Source organism: Arachis ipaensis, chromosome B3, assembly GCF_059453495.1.
Source record: "Arachis ipaensis isolate K30076 ecotype BB chromosome B3, ASM5945349v1, whole genome shotgun sequence".
Lineage (NCBI taxonomy): Eukaryota > Viridiplantae > Streptophyta > Magnoliopsida > Fabales > Fabaceae > Arachis > Arachis ipaensis.
This window is the reverse complement of record NC_142438.1, coordinates 99010648-99027570: the sequence shown is the minus strand read 5'-3', so window position 1 is coordinate 99027570 and position 16923 is coordinate 99010648. Positions and strand designations below refer to the sequence as shown.

General features: G+C 39.2%; 1 protein-coding gene and 1 pseudogene across 1 annotated transcript; one reads left to right on the top strand and one right to left on the bottom strand.

Annotated features, from left to right (window-relative positions):
* The first annotated feature begins 12287 nt into the window (after nucleotides 1-12287).
* On the top strand, nucleotides 12288-13634 carry LOC148571743 (uncharacterized). Its single transcript, XM_088507315.1, has 3 exons — nucleotides 12288-12398; nucleotides 12678-12789; nucleotides 12904-13634. The coding sequence occupies exons 1-3, from the start codon at nucleotides 12288-12290 to the stop codon at nucleotides 13632-13634; spliced, it is 954 nt and encodes a 317-aa protein (XP_088363441.1).
* Nucleotides 13635-14129: 495 nt separating this feature from the next.
* LOC148571742 (uncharacterized) lies at nucleotides 14130-15022 on the bottom strand (annotated as a pseudogene).
* Nucleotides 15023-16923: the final 1901 nt, after the last annotated feature.

Here is a 16923-nt window from a genome sequence, read left to right as displayed (position 1 = left end):
GTTGCTGCCAGATGCCAGATGTCGCCATCGCTGTCTCAGGTTCCATCTCCATGTTGCTGCCTCGTGAGCCGTCACTGCTGTCGGGTTCCAGCCATTGCTGTCGCTGCCGGGCTCCAGCCTTCACTCTCGCTGCCTCAGGTTCCTCCTTCAAGTTAGTGTGAATTTTTCCTATTCTTCAGTTTGTCAATTTTTAGGTTTAGGTTTCTTTAATTTTCTCGAATTTATATGTATTTTATATATTTTTTATTAATTTTGTATTTGATTTTTTGTTTTAAAATATAAATTTGTTTAAAATTTCAATTACTTTTGAAAATTTTTATTTTAAATTTTGTGTTTAAATTCTATTTTATTTTTTTTAATTTACTGGTTAGGATATTTCAATTTTAAAATTGAAGTTTAAAATTTATAATTTTTTTGAAAAGTTGTGTTTAAACTTCATGTTCTTATTTACATTTATTAAGGTTAAGTCAATCAATTTAGGTAGTTAGCATTAACTTTGTTTAGTAATTAGATTATTTCAAGTGAATTAGGTTTTGTATTTTAAATTAATATATTTGTATGAATTAGATTCATTATATTACTTAAGTTAAATGACTTTTTGAATTAGTTTTACTTAGTGAATTTAACAAGTCCTCTTTTATTATTAGGACTATTATTTTGTTTGAGATCTATTGGAGTTCACTTCTTTCATAGTTTCTGTAATTATATTTTGTAGGTTATTCGTGCAGTGCTCAAGTGAATTCATTTTCTATCTCTAAATATAATGAATTGTTTAAATTTTATGTCTGACTTACTTTCTTAGGATAGAATTTAAGGATGGATGTAGGAGAAAATTTTTTAGTGACGCCTTCTCGAAACTCTTGTTTACTAAAAAATTTCGGAATAATAAGAAATTGTGACTAGAACGGCTAGAAATTGATGTTTGCTTGAATACATGCTTGTTTTAATTAATGCTTGCCATTATTTCCTATGTGAAAATTTGAAAAAACTTTTTGGCAGAGATCTTTAAGTTAAAGGAAAAATCTGTCGAATTTTCTTTTAAATCCTTGTTTGGTTTGTTAAAAAATAAAGATTAGATTTGGAGGAGGTTTCTAATTATAGATGAAACTCTACCAAAATGTTTAAAAAATCTAAATATAATTGAATAATAAAATTAAAAACAAAAGTCTTTTTCGAGACATGACATAGCAAAAACGAAAGACACAGCAAAATTTAAATCGAATTTGAAGTTCATAGATTTGTTCAAATTTAATTTAAACTACTAAAATAAGAAATCTAATCAGAACAAAATCTGAATTTAATTTTGATATGCTCTAAAATGTAGCTCTTCCTACTTCTTGTATCTTAAGTAATTTTTTAATCTGAACTAATTTCAACAAACTTTGTTAGAAGCGGTTTAGATTTAGAAAACTTTTTCTACTTGACTTTTTGAATTTGAACTAATTCCAACTAACATTGTTAGAGGTGGTTTAGATTTAGAAAACTCTACATGTATGCAAGCATTAGTTGTTTATATTGAGGTGTTTTTATAGTAGGATTTGAGTTGTAGGTTGTGATTTGGATTAGAGTCACTGATTTTTGAAGTATCTTTGAATTTTATCTTGTTATGTTCCTGCAGTTCTATCAAGTTGCTGCATTATTTGGGGTTAATCCTAAAAGGCTTTTTGCATGCAGATTCTTTTGTTTTATGGTTTTGTGCACATATTTTTGCTATCATATTATTTTTATGACTGGTGTTAATTGGTATGCTCTTTGTAGACATGACAATAAGCATAGGTGTCACGAATCGGCCTCGTAATCTAGATAGAAGGAGGGCGTCTACTAGTATTCCTTGGACTTTTCGGCCGTCGCCCTCTATTCTGACCACCCATGGGACTTCATAGGTAATGGGTGCACAGGATTACCTATTCATCATGGTCCCTAACCCCAAATATGTGGCTCCTTTTGCTGCGCCAACCCCGCCACCTGGAAGTCGCCTGGCTACTTCACTAGAGTGGACTCCTTCACCACCCCATTCATTCAGCAACCCACTACTTCGACTACGACACCACCTCTAGCGATAGATAATATAACAACCCATATTTTCAGTAACAGACTTCTCGAGCTTCATACACTAGGAATTCGCAAAATCCCAATAACACGGTTAGAATGCGCTTGACAGGCTGATTTTAAAAGTGCAGAAAAAAATAAATATTAATATTTTATTATAATAATATTTTAAGATAATTTTATTTTATTGATATTTTAGTTATGATATTTTATGATAATAATATAATAACCAAGCCAAAAATCTACCAGTACGGATTAATGCCGGCACTCTTATTACTAGTATCATTTATACTAGTAGCTCCTATAATTGCTCTAGGAGTATAATTACTTATGATCTAACACATCTAGTTTTAGCAATTATCCCTTTAGTAATATTTTCTTAATTATTACGGGTGACTAATCACCCTTGAGATTTGGCCAGCTTCAATTATAGCCACCTCCTGCTTGCTTACTTGTCTTCGTACATGACTTGAGTGCCACATCTTGGTTTCCTTCTTTTCTTCATACGTAGCTTGGAAAAAAAGAGAACGAGAGAAAAAGGTTGAAAACTCCATAATCGGTAAGTTTCTAATGTTCGATCCTTTGGTTCTAAAACTCTAACGAAGAATCTAAACCGATTAAAATGTCGTCTCTTCCTCTTCTTCACAACCGTACTAGATTTGTCAACGTCAGAAACTTTTTTCTGAGCCTGTGAATGAAGATTTGTTATTATATATATTATGATTTATAAGTCACTTTTTATTAAAAAAAAACTAGGAAGAAAGCGATCTAGAAATCGTCGAGAAAAAACCAGTTTTTATAAGCTAACATGATGAGGTAAGGTTTGGTAAATTTATTATAAACAAAATGTGTTTTTATGCTGACTTATGGCTAAATGTCTGAGGTTTGAAACTAAATGTTTCCATGACATTTTGATAGATTCTGGTGGATGAATTTTTGGGCGCTGGGCGCTCTCTCTCTTTAGCAACTTTGGGCACTATGGGCACCCTTCATGGGACCTCACCTGGGCATTTGGCACCTAATCATGAAATATATGTAAGGCGCCCAATCATATACATGCTTGAAGGCGCTGGGTATAACGACCTAATTTCCAGTATGACATGCTCATACCGAAACATCAAGTGTTACCAACTTGAAACTACATTGACATTGTTATTAATAATATCAAGCCTGTAATTGGGTTAATGAAACTCAATTTTTATGAAAAACCTTTCTTAAAGAAAATAAAATCACAATCAAAATGATAAACAAATATATATATATAGCACTTACAAGATGAAAAGTTAGTTACTCTCTCACAGTCCTGAACATATATATAACTCAAAACATCTTCGGAGTCTGGCTTATAGGAAACCCCTAATCTGATGCCCAGACTGGGCTAGTCTTTTAAACTAATCTTTTAGAAAACAAAAGTGAGGGTCTAAGACAAAAGAAAGACTAAATCGGAGAGCTACCAAATGAAGAAGCTGGTGTCACTACCTAATCGTTGTTAGAAGTCAAGTCCACGCTCTCTATATCCATCTCAGGATCCTCATCATCCTCAGAATTCAGATCCACAATATCTATCTCCTCGATGTCCTCATTGTCATAAATAATAATGACCTCTGATGTACTCTGGGGACTACCATCACTGCTGTCGCCTACAAAAACTGTTCCACTAGGAGAAATTGACTCAACTGCTGAGGGCTGACCAGAAGCTACGGAGGAAGTCCCGATAGGCTCTAAGGTCAAAGGGTCAGAGGAGCAAGTAGAAAGAGACTCTATCGACATATCCAAACCTACTAGAGGAGACTCAGGGATGTAGTCATTGACGACAAGGCCAGGCTCAAGCACTATCTGACCATCCTGATGTGTTAGAATAGGACCTCCATGCATGTGATCAAAAGGATGGTGAATAGAATCGGAATGTAACCACGACAGCAGAAAAGCATACGGTGTATCGGGATCAAAGAGAGGAGAAGCTAGTGGGTGTTGAAAGGTATGATCTCTAACTACGTACTTACGGACTTGAGGCTCCACAGCCACCACATAGAAGCTGTGAAGGACAGGATTCTCCTACACATAAGGCTGCTCGAACTCATAGAAAATGACACCCGTCTCCATCTGAAAGGGGTAGGAAGATAGGGGGTAAGAACTGGATAGTTCTTAGTAGGGTTGGGGTAAAATAAGTTAATTTGCTTTTTATATAACGGTCATGTGTTCTGAATCAATCAGACCACAACAAAAGAACATAGAGCAAACAACAAACAAAAACAAATAGCAAGTGATATACACAACCAAGTATGAGGCATGTCTAGACCTAGTGCAGGTAATGAGCTCATCCGTCGGTTTTCGACCCGTGTTCGACATTACATTCTTACAAACGTTGTTTCTCATTGCCATCGCTTCGGGGTATAGTGCCTGGTACACTTTTGGGTTATAGCGCCCCTACTGCTCCCACGATTAAAGTGACGGCTCACACTCTTGGGCTATAGCGCCCATACCGCTCTTCAGCAAATCGCCCGATAAATCGATGACAAGAAGAATCATTGGTGTAGCACTTCCAACCACAATTATCTCATCACATAATTATATAACTTTCAAGATATAATAATTCTTTATCCAAAATTCCACAATTTTTTTAAAATAATAAACTAAAACATAGTAGGTCATGAGATTAACTTTAGAATCACTTTTCCAAATATCTCAGAGTTATGCTTAATTTCTATGAATACTTTTAAAAAAATATGCATAAATATGCCACTAGACTAAAATACATAAATATGCTTAAACTTTGAAAAATGGTATATTCTGTAAGTTACTTTAATTAAATTTACGTACTTTAAAAATTACTCTAAATAACTTTGAACTTCTATAAAAAAATTCAGTCTTCACTGGTTACTTTATAAATTATTCAAAATATTGTACAATTTTCAAATACTCAAAACTTCATTAAAATAAGTAAATTGGACACGATTTTTCCGTTTTCAAAAAAAAAAAAACCTTGTTTCATTCAACTAGAGTCATATTTTTTTCAAAGTCGTCTTCCACTTTAAACCCTTTATTTCAAACCAATTATTTTTATTCAAAAATCAAACTCAATTTAATTTCAATAAAGTTCATATATTTATAAATAAATAATTTTTATTCATTAAATCTTTCTCAAAGCCAAGTCTCTGCTCCTTTTTACACGAACCCTCCATTTAAAATATTCGTTTTAGTTATATTTAATTCCAAATCAATATCCGACCGATAGAACTCAGTTACATACTATTATATAACTCAGATTTCAGCCAATTATTCAACAACATCTCAGTTTTCAATTTCTCAACATGACCGAATCACAATAACAATTTCAGCAGTAATTTAGCTAAAATTTCAACAGCCAACAATTACAGATTTGAACAACAAATATCAACAGACAACAATCCAATCATATATATCAATTAATTCATAATTTTAACCGATTAAAGAGTCGAACCCTACCTCTGTGAAGCATAGATCACACAAAAAATACTGGATGAGGTTTCTGATTGGTCAAGCGGAGCGAAAATATCGACAACTCGGTAGTTTCTCCCCTCCTTTGGTTTGGCCAAACTGGTTCCTGGTAGGAGTAGATATACTTCATGATTTCACCAAACAAAACACACGTTACCACGTACAGGAGGAAGATACGGTCACTTTTATCTAATCAGAATTTTTGTGGGGGGTCACGGATCTCAAGAAATCAAGCTCGGAAAGTCAGAAATCAACCAAAATCCTCTCTTTTCTCTCCATGCATGCCTCAACTATTCCTTGAGAAAAGAGAGAGAATTTTGTGCTTTTATATAGCTTGATTAGTGACTACGTGCAACTTAATCAAGGGGAAAGAGGCATGTATCGCGACATATAGCAAATTAAGTGCTGCGCGTCGCGAATTTAAACCGTTGAGTCAGTGAGGTTAATTTTTAAATATCTTGAAAGGTAATTAAGGTAATTGAACATGGTAAAAACTCAATTAATTATCTCAAGTGGTGATACTTAATTAAAATAAGGATTGGGTAAATTACTAATGTAAATGACATTAGTAAAGTCGAGCTTTTACAATCTTTCGGGACCGATATCAAGTGACCATCATTCGTCAAATAAAATTAAATAATAATAGAATATTAATATTACATTATTATTGATGTTATTTAAGGATTGCAGAAAAAATTTATCATAGACGTTACGCGAACAAAACATAAAACTCGCATACGCGAATCTCTATCGCAAAAACCAGGATGTTACACTGGGCGCCCAACCATGTAACCCACATGGGCGCTAGGCACCTACGTTCTATGATAGACCTTTTTGTCCTTTGAAGGTGCTGGGCACCAGTTGTGAAAAATAAAAGGAAAAACAGGGTTTTGAAAATACTTAGAGAAGAAATATAAGCTATTAAAGTTACTAAGGTAAAATGCAGTTAATTAAAATATTGAGGAGCTAAGGTAATTAATTAAAATATTGGTAAGATAAAATGTAATTAACTAAAGCTTATGGATTAAGTCATAAACAACAATTCTGAGATTAAATCTAATATTTAAAAGATATAAAAAGAGTTTAAGTAAAAAGTGAGACAAGTACGTAAGAGTTTAAGAATATGGCAATAATTATAGTAAAAGACGTAAAAAGATAATTTCAAAGTCTAAAATGTAGAAATTTTTTTAATAAAAAGTCTAGGATAAGGTAGGAAAAATTATGAAAGATTAATTAGGATATGAAAAAAGGAAAAAGATTAGACGAAGTATAAGGTACTTGAAAATGGTTTGAAAAAAGATTGTTAAGGTGAAATTTATGAAATGAATATGAAGGTCAAGGTTTTAAGGAAAGAATGCTTAAAACAGTACAGAGAAGAGAGTAATGAGTAATGAAGAATAGATAATTGATTATTAGATACGAAGGAAGATATAGAAATGGTAAGAGAGAATTAATGGATTAAATATTCGCCTAGCAAGGATGAGAGTTCCGTCCTGCTTGCTTAGTACACAAATTGTTAAATGTCTAAAGGTGGGAAAGCCCGTGAATGGAATGATGAATTAATTTGGAAAGTACCCACGAAATGTTTGATCATTGAATGTGGGGACACCCACGAACTGTTTGAGTATTGATCTTAGAGATGTCTACGAATTGTTGGATCGATGTTTTTCTTTATACGTATATTATGGCTTCAAGCTTTGCAATGATTGCCGGTGGTCATGAACTGGTGGTATTCTTAACCACATCGATACATATTCACGAACAGTACACAAAAGAAAAATATATCTAAGACTGGTTCTTAGGTAATATTGGATTGCAAGGTATAAACCGACACATGAGTTTCTGGCCTACATAGGACAAACATGTATATGCTTGTTTATGCATATTTACTCTACTATGTAATTTGTGTGAATGTTGGTGTTTTCTGTATTTCCTTTCTGTATGACATTTTCTATATTTATGCTGTTTATCTATTAAATATTAAAGAATTAATAAACCTAACTAATAACATCTAACCTTACTAAGAACCCCTAAATTCTTATCCCTTTCTCCCCTTCAGATGGAGCACCAGCGGCCCAGTAACGATGTATGATCGTGCGGAGGAGTGATGGATATTATTTTGCTTGTTGACGACATTCAGCTTGGCCCAAGTTTTGAAGACATAGAGTATCCATCCTTCGCTTTTGTAGTCTAGAGGGATTAAGTGGGTATAGAGATCAGACTAGCCCGGGTTCCAATTTAGGAACTTGTTGGACAGGTCAGGACTTGAGATATTATATGTATGTATAAGTATATAGTTATTATCTAGCTACCTCTAAGAGTGTCATAACTATATGATGTAAATTGACATGCGATGTGTATATGTGTGATAGTTTTAAACTGTTTTATCTGTTATTACCTATGACTTATCTTTGAATGTCTCTACTTATCAAATCAAATGTTTTCAAAGAAACCCGACAACACGATCATGTTTTAACATCGATTCATGCTCACATAATAAATAATAGTTAAATTAAGAAAAGTAAGTTAGTAATTCTTAGCTTCCAGTGTGATCATGACGTCCTAGAAGTTGGGTCGTTATAGACACCGCAGTGCTAGAATTCTCTCACGGATTCTAGCCAGATGCCCTTCTACCACTACGGATGACGATTTGGCCTAATAGTTTGACGCCGTGAATATTATTTTAATGTCTTTCAAAATGCAATCTAGTTAGATATTCTTTTTCAACATATGTGTTTGTGGATCTTAAGTTTTTCATTGATAGGTTTGTGCCAAATAACAATGCATGTTCACAGAAGTGAACTAATGTCATTAAGCTGATGTACAACCACCTATGGCTGAGCTACAAGAAGATCCCTACTGAGACTAGAGAGTATGGTTTCAAAAGTAGGCAGTAAAAACTCAACATATTCAAACCTTAGCTAATTTATATATTCTATTTCGTTTAATTATGTATTTAGTTTCGATTAACTTTTGCTAAATGTTTCTTTGTGTAGGAGAAATTTATATGGGAGAAGACTCACGATGCCATGATCAAGAAGATCTTCAACCGTCGGATGGCTAGGCGGCTTCAGCAAATGATGCAGAAAGTATGTGAGAGAAGTGACCACCTCACTATTTGGCTCTGCCTGGACATTAAGAATGCACTGTACATCCATTGGGAGACTAATGAGGGGCACCATCTCACAAATAGAGCTAACAGGGCATCGACCAGATCTTCGAAGTGTATTAGTAGGTCAGTGACTTTCATGAAGATAAAGGCCAAGATGGTGTGTAGCTTGTTTCATTTTGTTATTAAGTTTATTTTGTCTTTGATATTTAATGTCATTATTACTTTATTTAACATATTATTTCAATATGTATATTCTAAGTCATTGGATCGTGATGTGACAACAGAGACCTTCAAGTATACTCACACCTTGAAGGAGAACAAGGAGACGCTTGCTGATCAGCAGTCTACAGATCATTATGTGAGTAAACATTATGTGATATAAAGTTTTCAATTAACTATTGTCCTAATAAAAACATATGTTACACAAGAGTCCTACACGCAAAGATTGGAGGTCATAACCCAGTAATCTCAGCATACTGGAGAGGACAGCAACAACTCCACTGATTCAGTTGACGATCCTGATATAGTTTGGCGCGAGATTACATCTAAGTCGTACAAGAATCGCGTCTACGGGTTGAGATCATTCTTTGTCAACAACCTCTATACCTCAATATTAAGGGCTTCATCCGCCTTTGCCACCAGCACTGTCAAAGTCGAGGATAGTGTCGATTTGAGAGAGCAAGTGTAGAATCTCACCCAGAGCCATCACCGACAAGCTCAACAACTGCAATAATCCGAGAAGAGGTATAACGAGTTCCTCGCAGTGTGTCAGACACAGATTCCCTCAGGCTGGAGCTTAGGCAAGAGCTAGAGCGGATTAGGCTGATGCAACAACAGATGGTGGTGTACCACGAGCAGATGCTTAGCTTGCTGGTGGCAGTAGCGTTGTTGGAGGGATACCGACATCATCGCCTAGTCCTATGCCTCAGTAGGACCAGGAAGATGACGACGACAACGACTATCAGGATCCGTAGTGATTAGGGTTTTGTTCTAGATTATTTGATTTATTTTATTTATTTGACTTTTTATTCTGAACCTACACTTGATATTTAATAAAATCATTATTTGGTTTCTATTATTTAGAATTTTACTCTTAATTGTGTAAACAAATAAAAAAAAATTGAATGTGACTACTAATTGTGTTAAAAAAATAAAAAAAATTAAATTTATCATGGAAAAATCCAATGGTAGGTCAGTGCGAAATAATGTAGTGGCACTAAAATTACGAGCAAAAAATTTTCGCCATTAACCAAATAGTTTTTGGGCAAAGAATTCACCAGTAATTATCGTCGGATTGAGAAATCTGATGGTAATTAGTTACCGGTGAGGGTTATATTGTCAAATTATTTTCGTTATTCTGTCGGTAAATTCGATGGTATTCAACATTTTTCTTATAGTGTATTTAGAGAGGATTCATGCCACCAAAAATTAAGTTATTTGCTTGATTTGCTTTAGTTTGCTGGGTGAATATCAAGAAAAGATAGTGCTGATTAGGTGTTCTTGATTAGAATAATAATATGTGTTATGTAACAAGGTTGTTGAGAATATCTTTTACTTGTTTTTTAGTTATAAGTTTACGTGGTAGGTGTGGTGTGCTTGGTTGAATGTCTTTAGTAAAGTGTGGATTATTTCAAGTACACTTAAGTAACACTTCAAAAGTTGGACAAAAGTATCTGGTAGAAAGAAAGAGCGAAAGAAGTAGTTGATTGACTTTTCTACTGTCATCTGGAATATTCGACTAAAAATAAATGATAAGATCTTCAAAAACAAAGATTTAAGTGTAGCAAAAATTATCAACAGGTCTTTCACAAGCTATAAAGAGTATAATAATATTGACCCCTATAATTATTTATGACAATACTAGCGATGGCTATAGATTGAATTTTTTTTTTAATTTGTTATTGTTAGATATTTTGTTCGTTCTATTTTCTATGTTCTACTTTATTATCTTGAGCTCTTTTATTTTAAATAAAAATTTGTATATTTATAATATCAAGATTAAAAGCAAAAGAATATTTCGTTATCCCTAATCATAAGCACAAAATATATTAGCTGACAATCTGCTAGCTTAAGTAAAGGTAATTAATTAAAATATAATAATTAGGGTAAAAAACCCAAATGCGCCAAGGGAAGATCATTTTTATCCAAATCCGCCAAATGAAAATCTGAGACATCGATCCACCAAAGTACAATTTTATATAATTTGAATCAATAAAATTCGAATTAGAATTACACATAATTCGAATTGATACACTTCGAATTACTCCCAAGCACTATTCGAACGTAGTTCGAATCAACTAGCATCGAATTATGCATGCATGGTTCGAATTATATTAATTCGACTTACTTAGATCACGTGGCTTAGGGGAGTTCGAATCGAATTGATTCGAATTACTCTCATTTGGTAATTTAAAGTAATTCGAATTGAGTTAATTCGAATTACGTATATATAGTGCGAATGGACTTGATTCAAATTACTGTGAGGAATAGCTCTATATATATGAGGTGTACGTGAGTTTCTCTCAATAGAGGGATCAGATGGCTGGTGAGGATAGTTTTCTAGTGTTGGTTCACCACAGAAGATCGATTAAGAGAAAAACTCGATCCGGTGTGAAGTTCACCGATAAGGATCCTCTCTGTATTATCGCGAGGCCTAGCTATGATGACCTTGTTAGCTTTGTATTGCTGAAACTTGGTCTGGAAGGTGTGAAAAAGGGTTAAGAAGTTTTTCTATCGCATTCCAACCACGGTGCTCCAAGATACCGTGAAGTATGACTGTTTCACGATCGGGAGTGATGAGGACTTGCAGGTCATGTTTCATTGTCGCCGGCAGTTTCCCGAGGTGAGGACACCGGAGCTGTTGGCAAAGTTGGTTGATGTGGTTTCCAGTTCGGGGGGTTCGAACCGGAATATGCACGCTGTAGCCACGGTGGCCGGTTCTAGCTCGAGACCTGCCGTTGCTTCTTCCTCTGTCCCTGCGTACGAGCCACCGATCCAGCCTGTTGCCTCCCCTTCGTTCGCTGTTGATCTCAGCGGCAATGTCAGCAACGAGGTTGGTACAGGGGAACATCTTCCGACCCCAGTACATTGTGCTACACCAGCTGGTGTTAGAGACAGATTGTTTGATGATCCAGATGATGATGATGTTGAGCCAGATCTGATTGCCGATGACAGCGGCGATGATCTCGGAGCGAGTGACCCGAGAGGGGCTGCAGGTGGATCTAGTTCAGGGACACAGCAGTACCCACCCCATTTTTCATCATTGGACCTAGATGTCATGAGGCAGGATGGGCTTCCTGGGCAGGTTGCTGGATTTGGCACTAGAGATGTGGACGGGTCTGCTGGTATGACAGAGTTCCAGGTTGGTCAGCAGTTTCAGGATAAAGATGAGGCCCTGTTGAGTGTGAAGACTTACAGCATCCGCCGAGGGGTACAGTGCAAGGTAGTTGAGTCTGACTATCGCCGGTATGTGGGAAAGTGTTCTGAGTTTGGGAATGGGTGCACATGGTTGATTCGGTTGAGTCTCCGGCAGCGCAAGGGCATCTAGGAAGTGAAACGGTACAATGGACCGCATACGTGTCTTGCCACCTCTATCTCCAGCGACCATAGGAATTTGGATTATCATGTGATAGCGACATTCATTATGCCAATGGTGAGGGCTGATACATCCGTCAACATTAAGGTGTTCCTAAATGCCACCGCCGCACACTTTGGATTCAGGCCGACGTACAGGAGGGTCTGGATGGCGAAGCAGAAGGCTGTTGCCGTCATCTATGGTGACTGGGATGAGTCGTACAACGAGCTCCCTAGGTGGGTGTTAGGAGTCCAGTTGACCATGCCTGGTTCAGTAGCAATCCTTCGGACATGCCCTGTTCGAGTTGGGGGCCAGTTGGACGAGTCTAAGGCTTATTTTCATAGGCTGTTCTGGACGTTCCCACCTTGTATTGAGGCATTCCGTCATTGCAAGCCGTTGGTGAGTATTGACGGCACCCATCTATATGGTAAGTATGGGGAAACGTTGCTTGTCGTAATTGCACAGGACGGGAACTCCAACATACTCCCTGTGGCATTTGCACTAGTTGAGGGTGAGAATGCTGATTCGTGGTCCTTCTTTCTCTCTCACCTCTGTCAGCACATGACACCGCAGCCAGGTCTGCTAGTTATTTCAGACAGGCATAACGGCATCAAGGCCGCGCTTGAGGCTCCTGATGGGGGATGGCTACCTCTGGCTGCATACTGAGCATTCTGCATTCGACACGTAGCAGCCAATTTCGCCCTCACCTTCAAGGGCAAGGATGCTAGGAGGCTTCTTGTGAATGCAGCATATGCAAAGACCGAAGTAGAGTTCGATTACTGGTTTGACATTCTGCGCTTTGAGAATCCGGCGATGTGTGACTGGGCGAACAGGATTGAGTATTCGTTGTGGACACAGTATTGTGATGAGGGGCGCAGATTCGGACACATGACGACCAATATCTCTGAGTGTGTGAACTCAATCCTTAAGGGTGTTAGGAACCTCCCTGTGTGCTCGTTGGTGAAGGCCACATACGGTAAGTTGGCTGAACTATTTGTCCACAAGGGGAGGGAGGCACAGGCACAGCTGGGTACCGGACAACAATTCAGTCAATACCTGGTAAAGTGTATCGAGGCCAATCTGAAGACGGCTAGGTGCTTCACGGTGACTGTGTATGATAGGGATAACTCGGAGTACACAGTGGCAGAGACGACTCTGACTGGTTCGTTCTCACTAGGAAGCTACAGGGTCTCACTGAGTTCTCAGACATGTGATTGTGGGTACTTCCAGGCACTTCATTTCCCATGTCCGCACGCATTGGCATGCTGTGCCTACTCACGTGTTACTTGGCAGCCATACATCCACCCGGTGTATCGACTTAGTTCGGTTTTCAGTGTATACAGATGGGTTTCACTCCTCCCATCCCGGAGGGTTTCTGGCCACCTTATGACGGCCCGACCGTTATACCAGACCCAAATATGAGGCGTGCGAGGGAGGGTCGTCCGAGGTCCACTCGGATACGGACCAATATGGATGAGGCAGATCCGAACTAGCCCAAGAGATGTGGCCTCTGTAGGCAACCCGGACACACTCGCCGGAGTTGTCCACAGGCCGGAGGACCCAGTCATCTAGTGTGATATTTACAGTTATGTCTGGATTTGTGTTCTACTTTGTATTACTTTGATCACCTGTACTTTTTTTCTGGAAAAAGATGTACTTGGTTTCCTAACTAGTAAGTTTTCAGTGTTGAAAAATCCGTCTCGTAGAAGACATGTATGTTATATGTGTTTTGCTATTATGGAAATAAAATACATAAGTAAAATACACATGTTCTCACTGTGACTAATACACAATAATGTAATGTTAAACAAACTTTTGCATGATCTGATGGACAAACAAAATAAAATACAACAACGATAATGAAATGATATAACATACAACAAAGAAAAGGAAATAACATATACAACGATACATAAATCATCTAAAGAGGTGTGACCCCGTGCCACAACGGCGTGGAACTCGTGCCCTATGACCTCTATGGATAAGGGGCTCCTCGTCCTCGATCTCGTCCTCCTCGTCCTCCAGGGGTGGCTAGTCAGGCGCCATAGGCTGGACATGTATGGGCCTGGACGAGGATGGTCCGGCGACTGAATGTGATGCACCAGTGCGTGCAGATGCTGGGGTCCCACCCAAGGCGAAAGGCTGAACAGGGCCCACGGAGGGAGGCTCATTCAGATCGACATCTAACGCTTTCTGTGTCCCCGATGTCTGTCCCCGTCGACGGGCAGCGTCATCCTCCTGCATGATGGTGGTGATCTCATCTAGGAAATGTGATCCACCAAAATCTGCGTCAATCCCATCACCGGCAAGAAACTCTGAAAACATGGATCCCGGAATGACCCATGGGGTAGTCTCCTGACCAGCCCTGGTCATCAGCTGGAACACCAACGAAGTAATCTCTTAGAGGCCCCTCTCCAAGCCCAGTGTCAGCATGGCTCGATGGATGTCCCACATCGGACCCATGCCACTCTCCACCAAGTCCGCCATGAGCGGGCCTAACACCCTCCACTGCAGCCCCTACTCCAACGGCATGATCAACACGATCAGGCATATCCTGCCTAGGACCCCCTCCGCCTGCCTCCACGCCCTCGTCGTTGACCACCGCCCCTCCCGGCCTCGTCACCCTCCTCCATAGCCTGATCCAGCCATCTCCACTCACGCTGGCTACGACGTGTCCCGACTCGAGCTCTCCTCTCAACACGACGCCTGTCAGGAACGTCGTCAACTCGGTCCATATCTGGAACTCGGCCGGCACCCTTCTGCGTCGCCTCAACTGGAATAGGAATACCTCTCGGATCCCCCAGGTACATCTCAGGTTACAAGAACCTCTTCCCATGCTGATGCCACCAGGCCAAGAACTCATATGAAGGTCCCGGGTCAGCAACAACGTCGAATCGTAACACGTGGTCCGCACGTGTCTCCCAGTGAAGGTGCTAATGCTGTAAATGGGACGGGAACCAACGGTCACCACCTCTCCCGTCCTTCGACATCAAGAAGTCGATGTTCAGGGCGGGATGTGAGAGAGGCTGTACGCCGCCGAACTGCGGTAACACTCTATCAACCTGATGCCACTCAACCACCACAAAATATTTCAGGGACGTCAGACACCGCCATAACATCGTATGCCGAGGCTCCAAGACCTCCGGATGGACAACCTAGAGGACGTCGGGTGTGCTATAGGGCATCCATATAAACTGAAAAAAGCAAGTCAAACCCATTTGTCGAATTCGTTAAACCATATAAACTGAAAGAAGCATTGACTATACATACGAGAATAGCTTACTTACATCCCGAGCCTGTAACAAGTCGATCCTCAGTCGAGCCATCTACACCCGAGGTCCCTTCTCGCTAATCCCAGGATTGTAACCTGACCACCTGCGTAGGAAATTAAACACGGTACTGCATTAGTGAATAATTCTAAAAGGCATAAAATTGTATGAGTAATTGACAATAAATCAAATAAAGATAAATAGTACAATACGATAGTCGTACCTCGAGGCAAGGGGCCAGCTAAACACATCATACCCAGCAGGCCTAAAACCAGGAAAACGCCAAAAGATCCAAGACTGAAGTAACTGTAACGGCCCAGCTAACTTCACTACATGTCTGTTGGCTACTCGGCACATGCACCGGTACAACCATGCTAGTGCCGCCGACCCCCAGCTATAGCCACCCATCTCCTCAAGCCTAGCCACAAACGGTAACCATCTGATATGAATACGATTGCCGGACTTGTCGTCAAACAGCTAGGTGCCCAACAACATCATGATATAGGCACGGGCATAGCGCCTGACCGTCTCCTCATCTGCCCCCTCGGGGCACTCTGTGAAAGTCTCCTGGAACCAGGTACAGTTCACTGCAAACTTTTGTATTTGGTTCGCGGGAGGTAACACACCAAGCAACTCATGGAACCACTGCCAAGTTGGCCTGCCACCTCTATGTATACGTGGAAGTCTGCCAGGCAACCACTGACATAATGTCCGTCCACTGACAACCCCAACTGGTACGCGACGTCCTGAAGGGTGATGGTGGACTCACCGAAGGGCATGTGAAACGTGTGCGTCTCCGAACGCCACCGCTCTACGAATGCACTGACAAGGGACTCGTCCAATCGGAACCATCTGTCGTTCAGTCTCGCAAGATGGTATAGTCCTGCCATTTGCAAGTACGGAACGTACCTCTCATCAAGTCGCATCCCCTGCTGCCGCCGCATGCTCGATATGCAAGGCTGGGGCTGCGCATTACATGAACCGCATAATTAGAACGACTCACAATACCACTAACGGATAAAATTCACGACGTAACCAAGTAACAAAAAAAATGCAATTGGAGATATATCAGTCCACAACGAGAATTGCAAACAAAACCCGCAAACATAGACTGCATCTAAATTCCACATGCAAAAGTAAATTCTACTAAACCGCTAGCAAAACCGCAAGCAAAACCGCACACTCAAACCGAATCCAAAATATTAGAAAAATAAACCACATGCAAATTCACTTAATAAAACTACGGGCAAAACCACTCATTAAACCACTCATTAAACCACGGACAAATCCACTTACAAAAATCACGGGCAAAACCACTTACATAAACCGCATGCACTACAACTAACCAAAACCACTGACATAAACCGCCAATAAAACCGCATTTAAAACCGCTATCATAAACCACATTAAATACCGATTTACAATACCACTAACATATACAA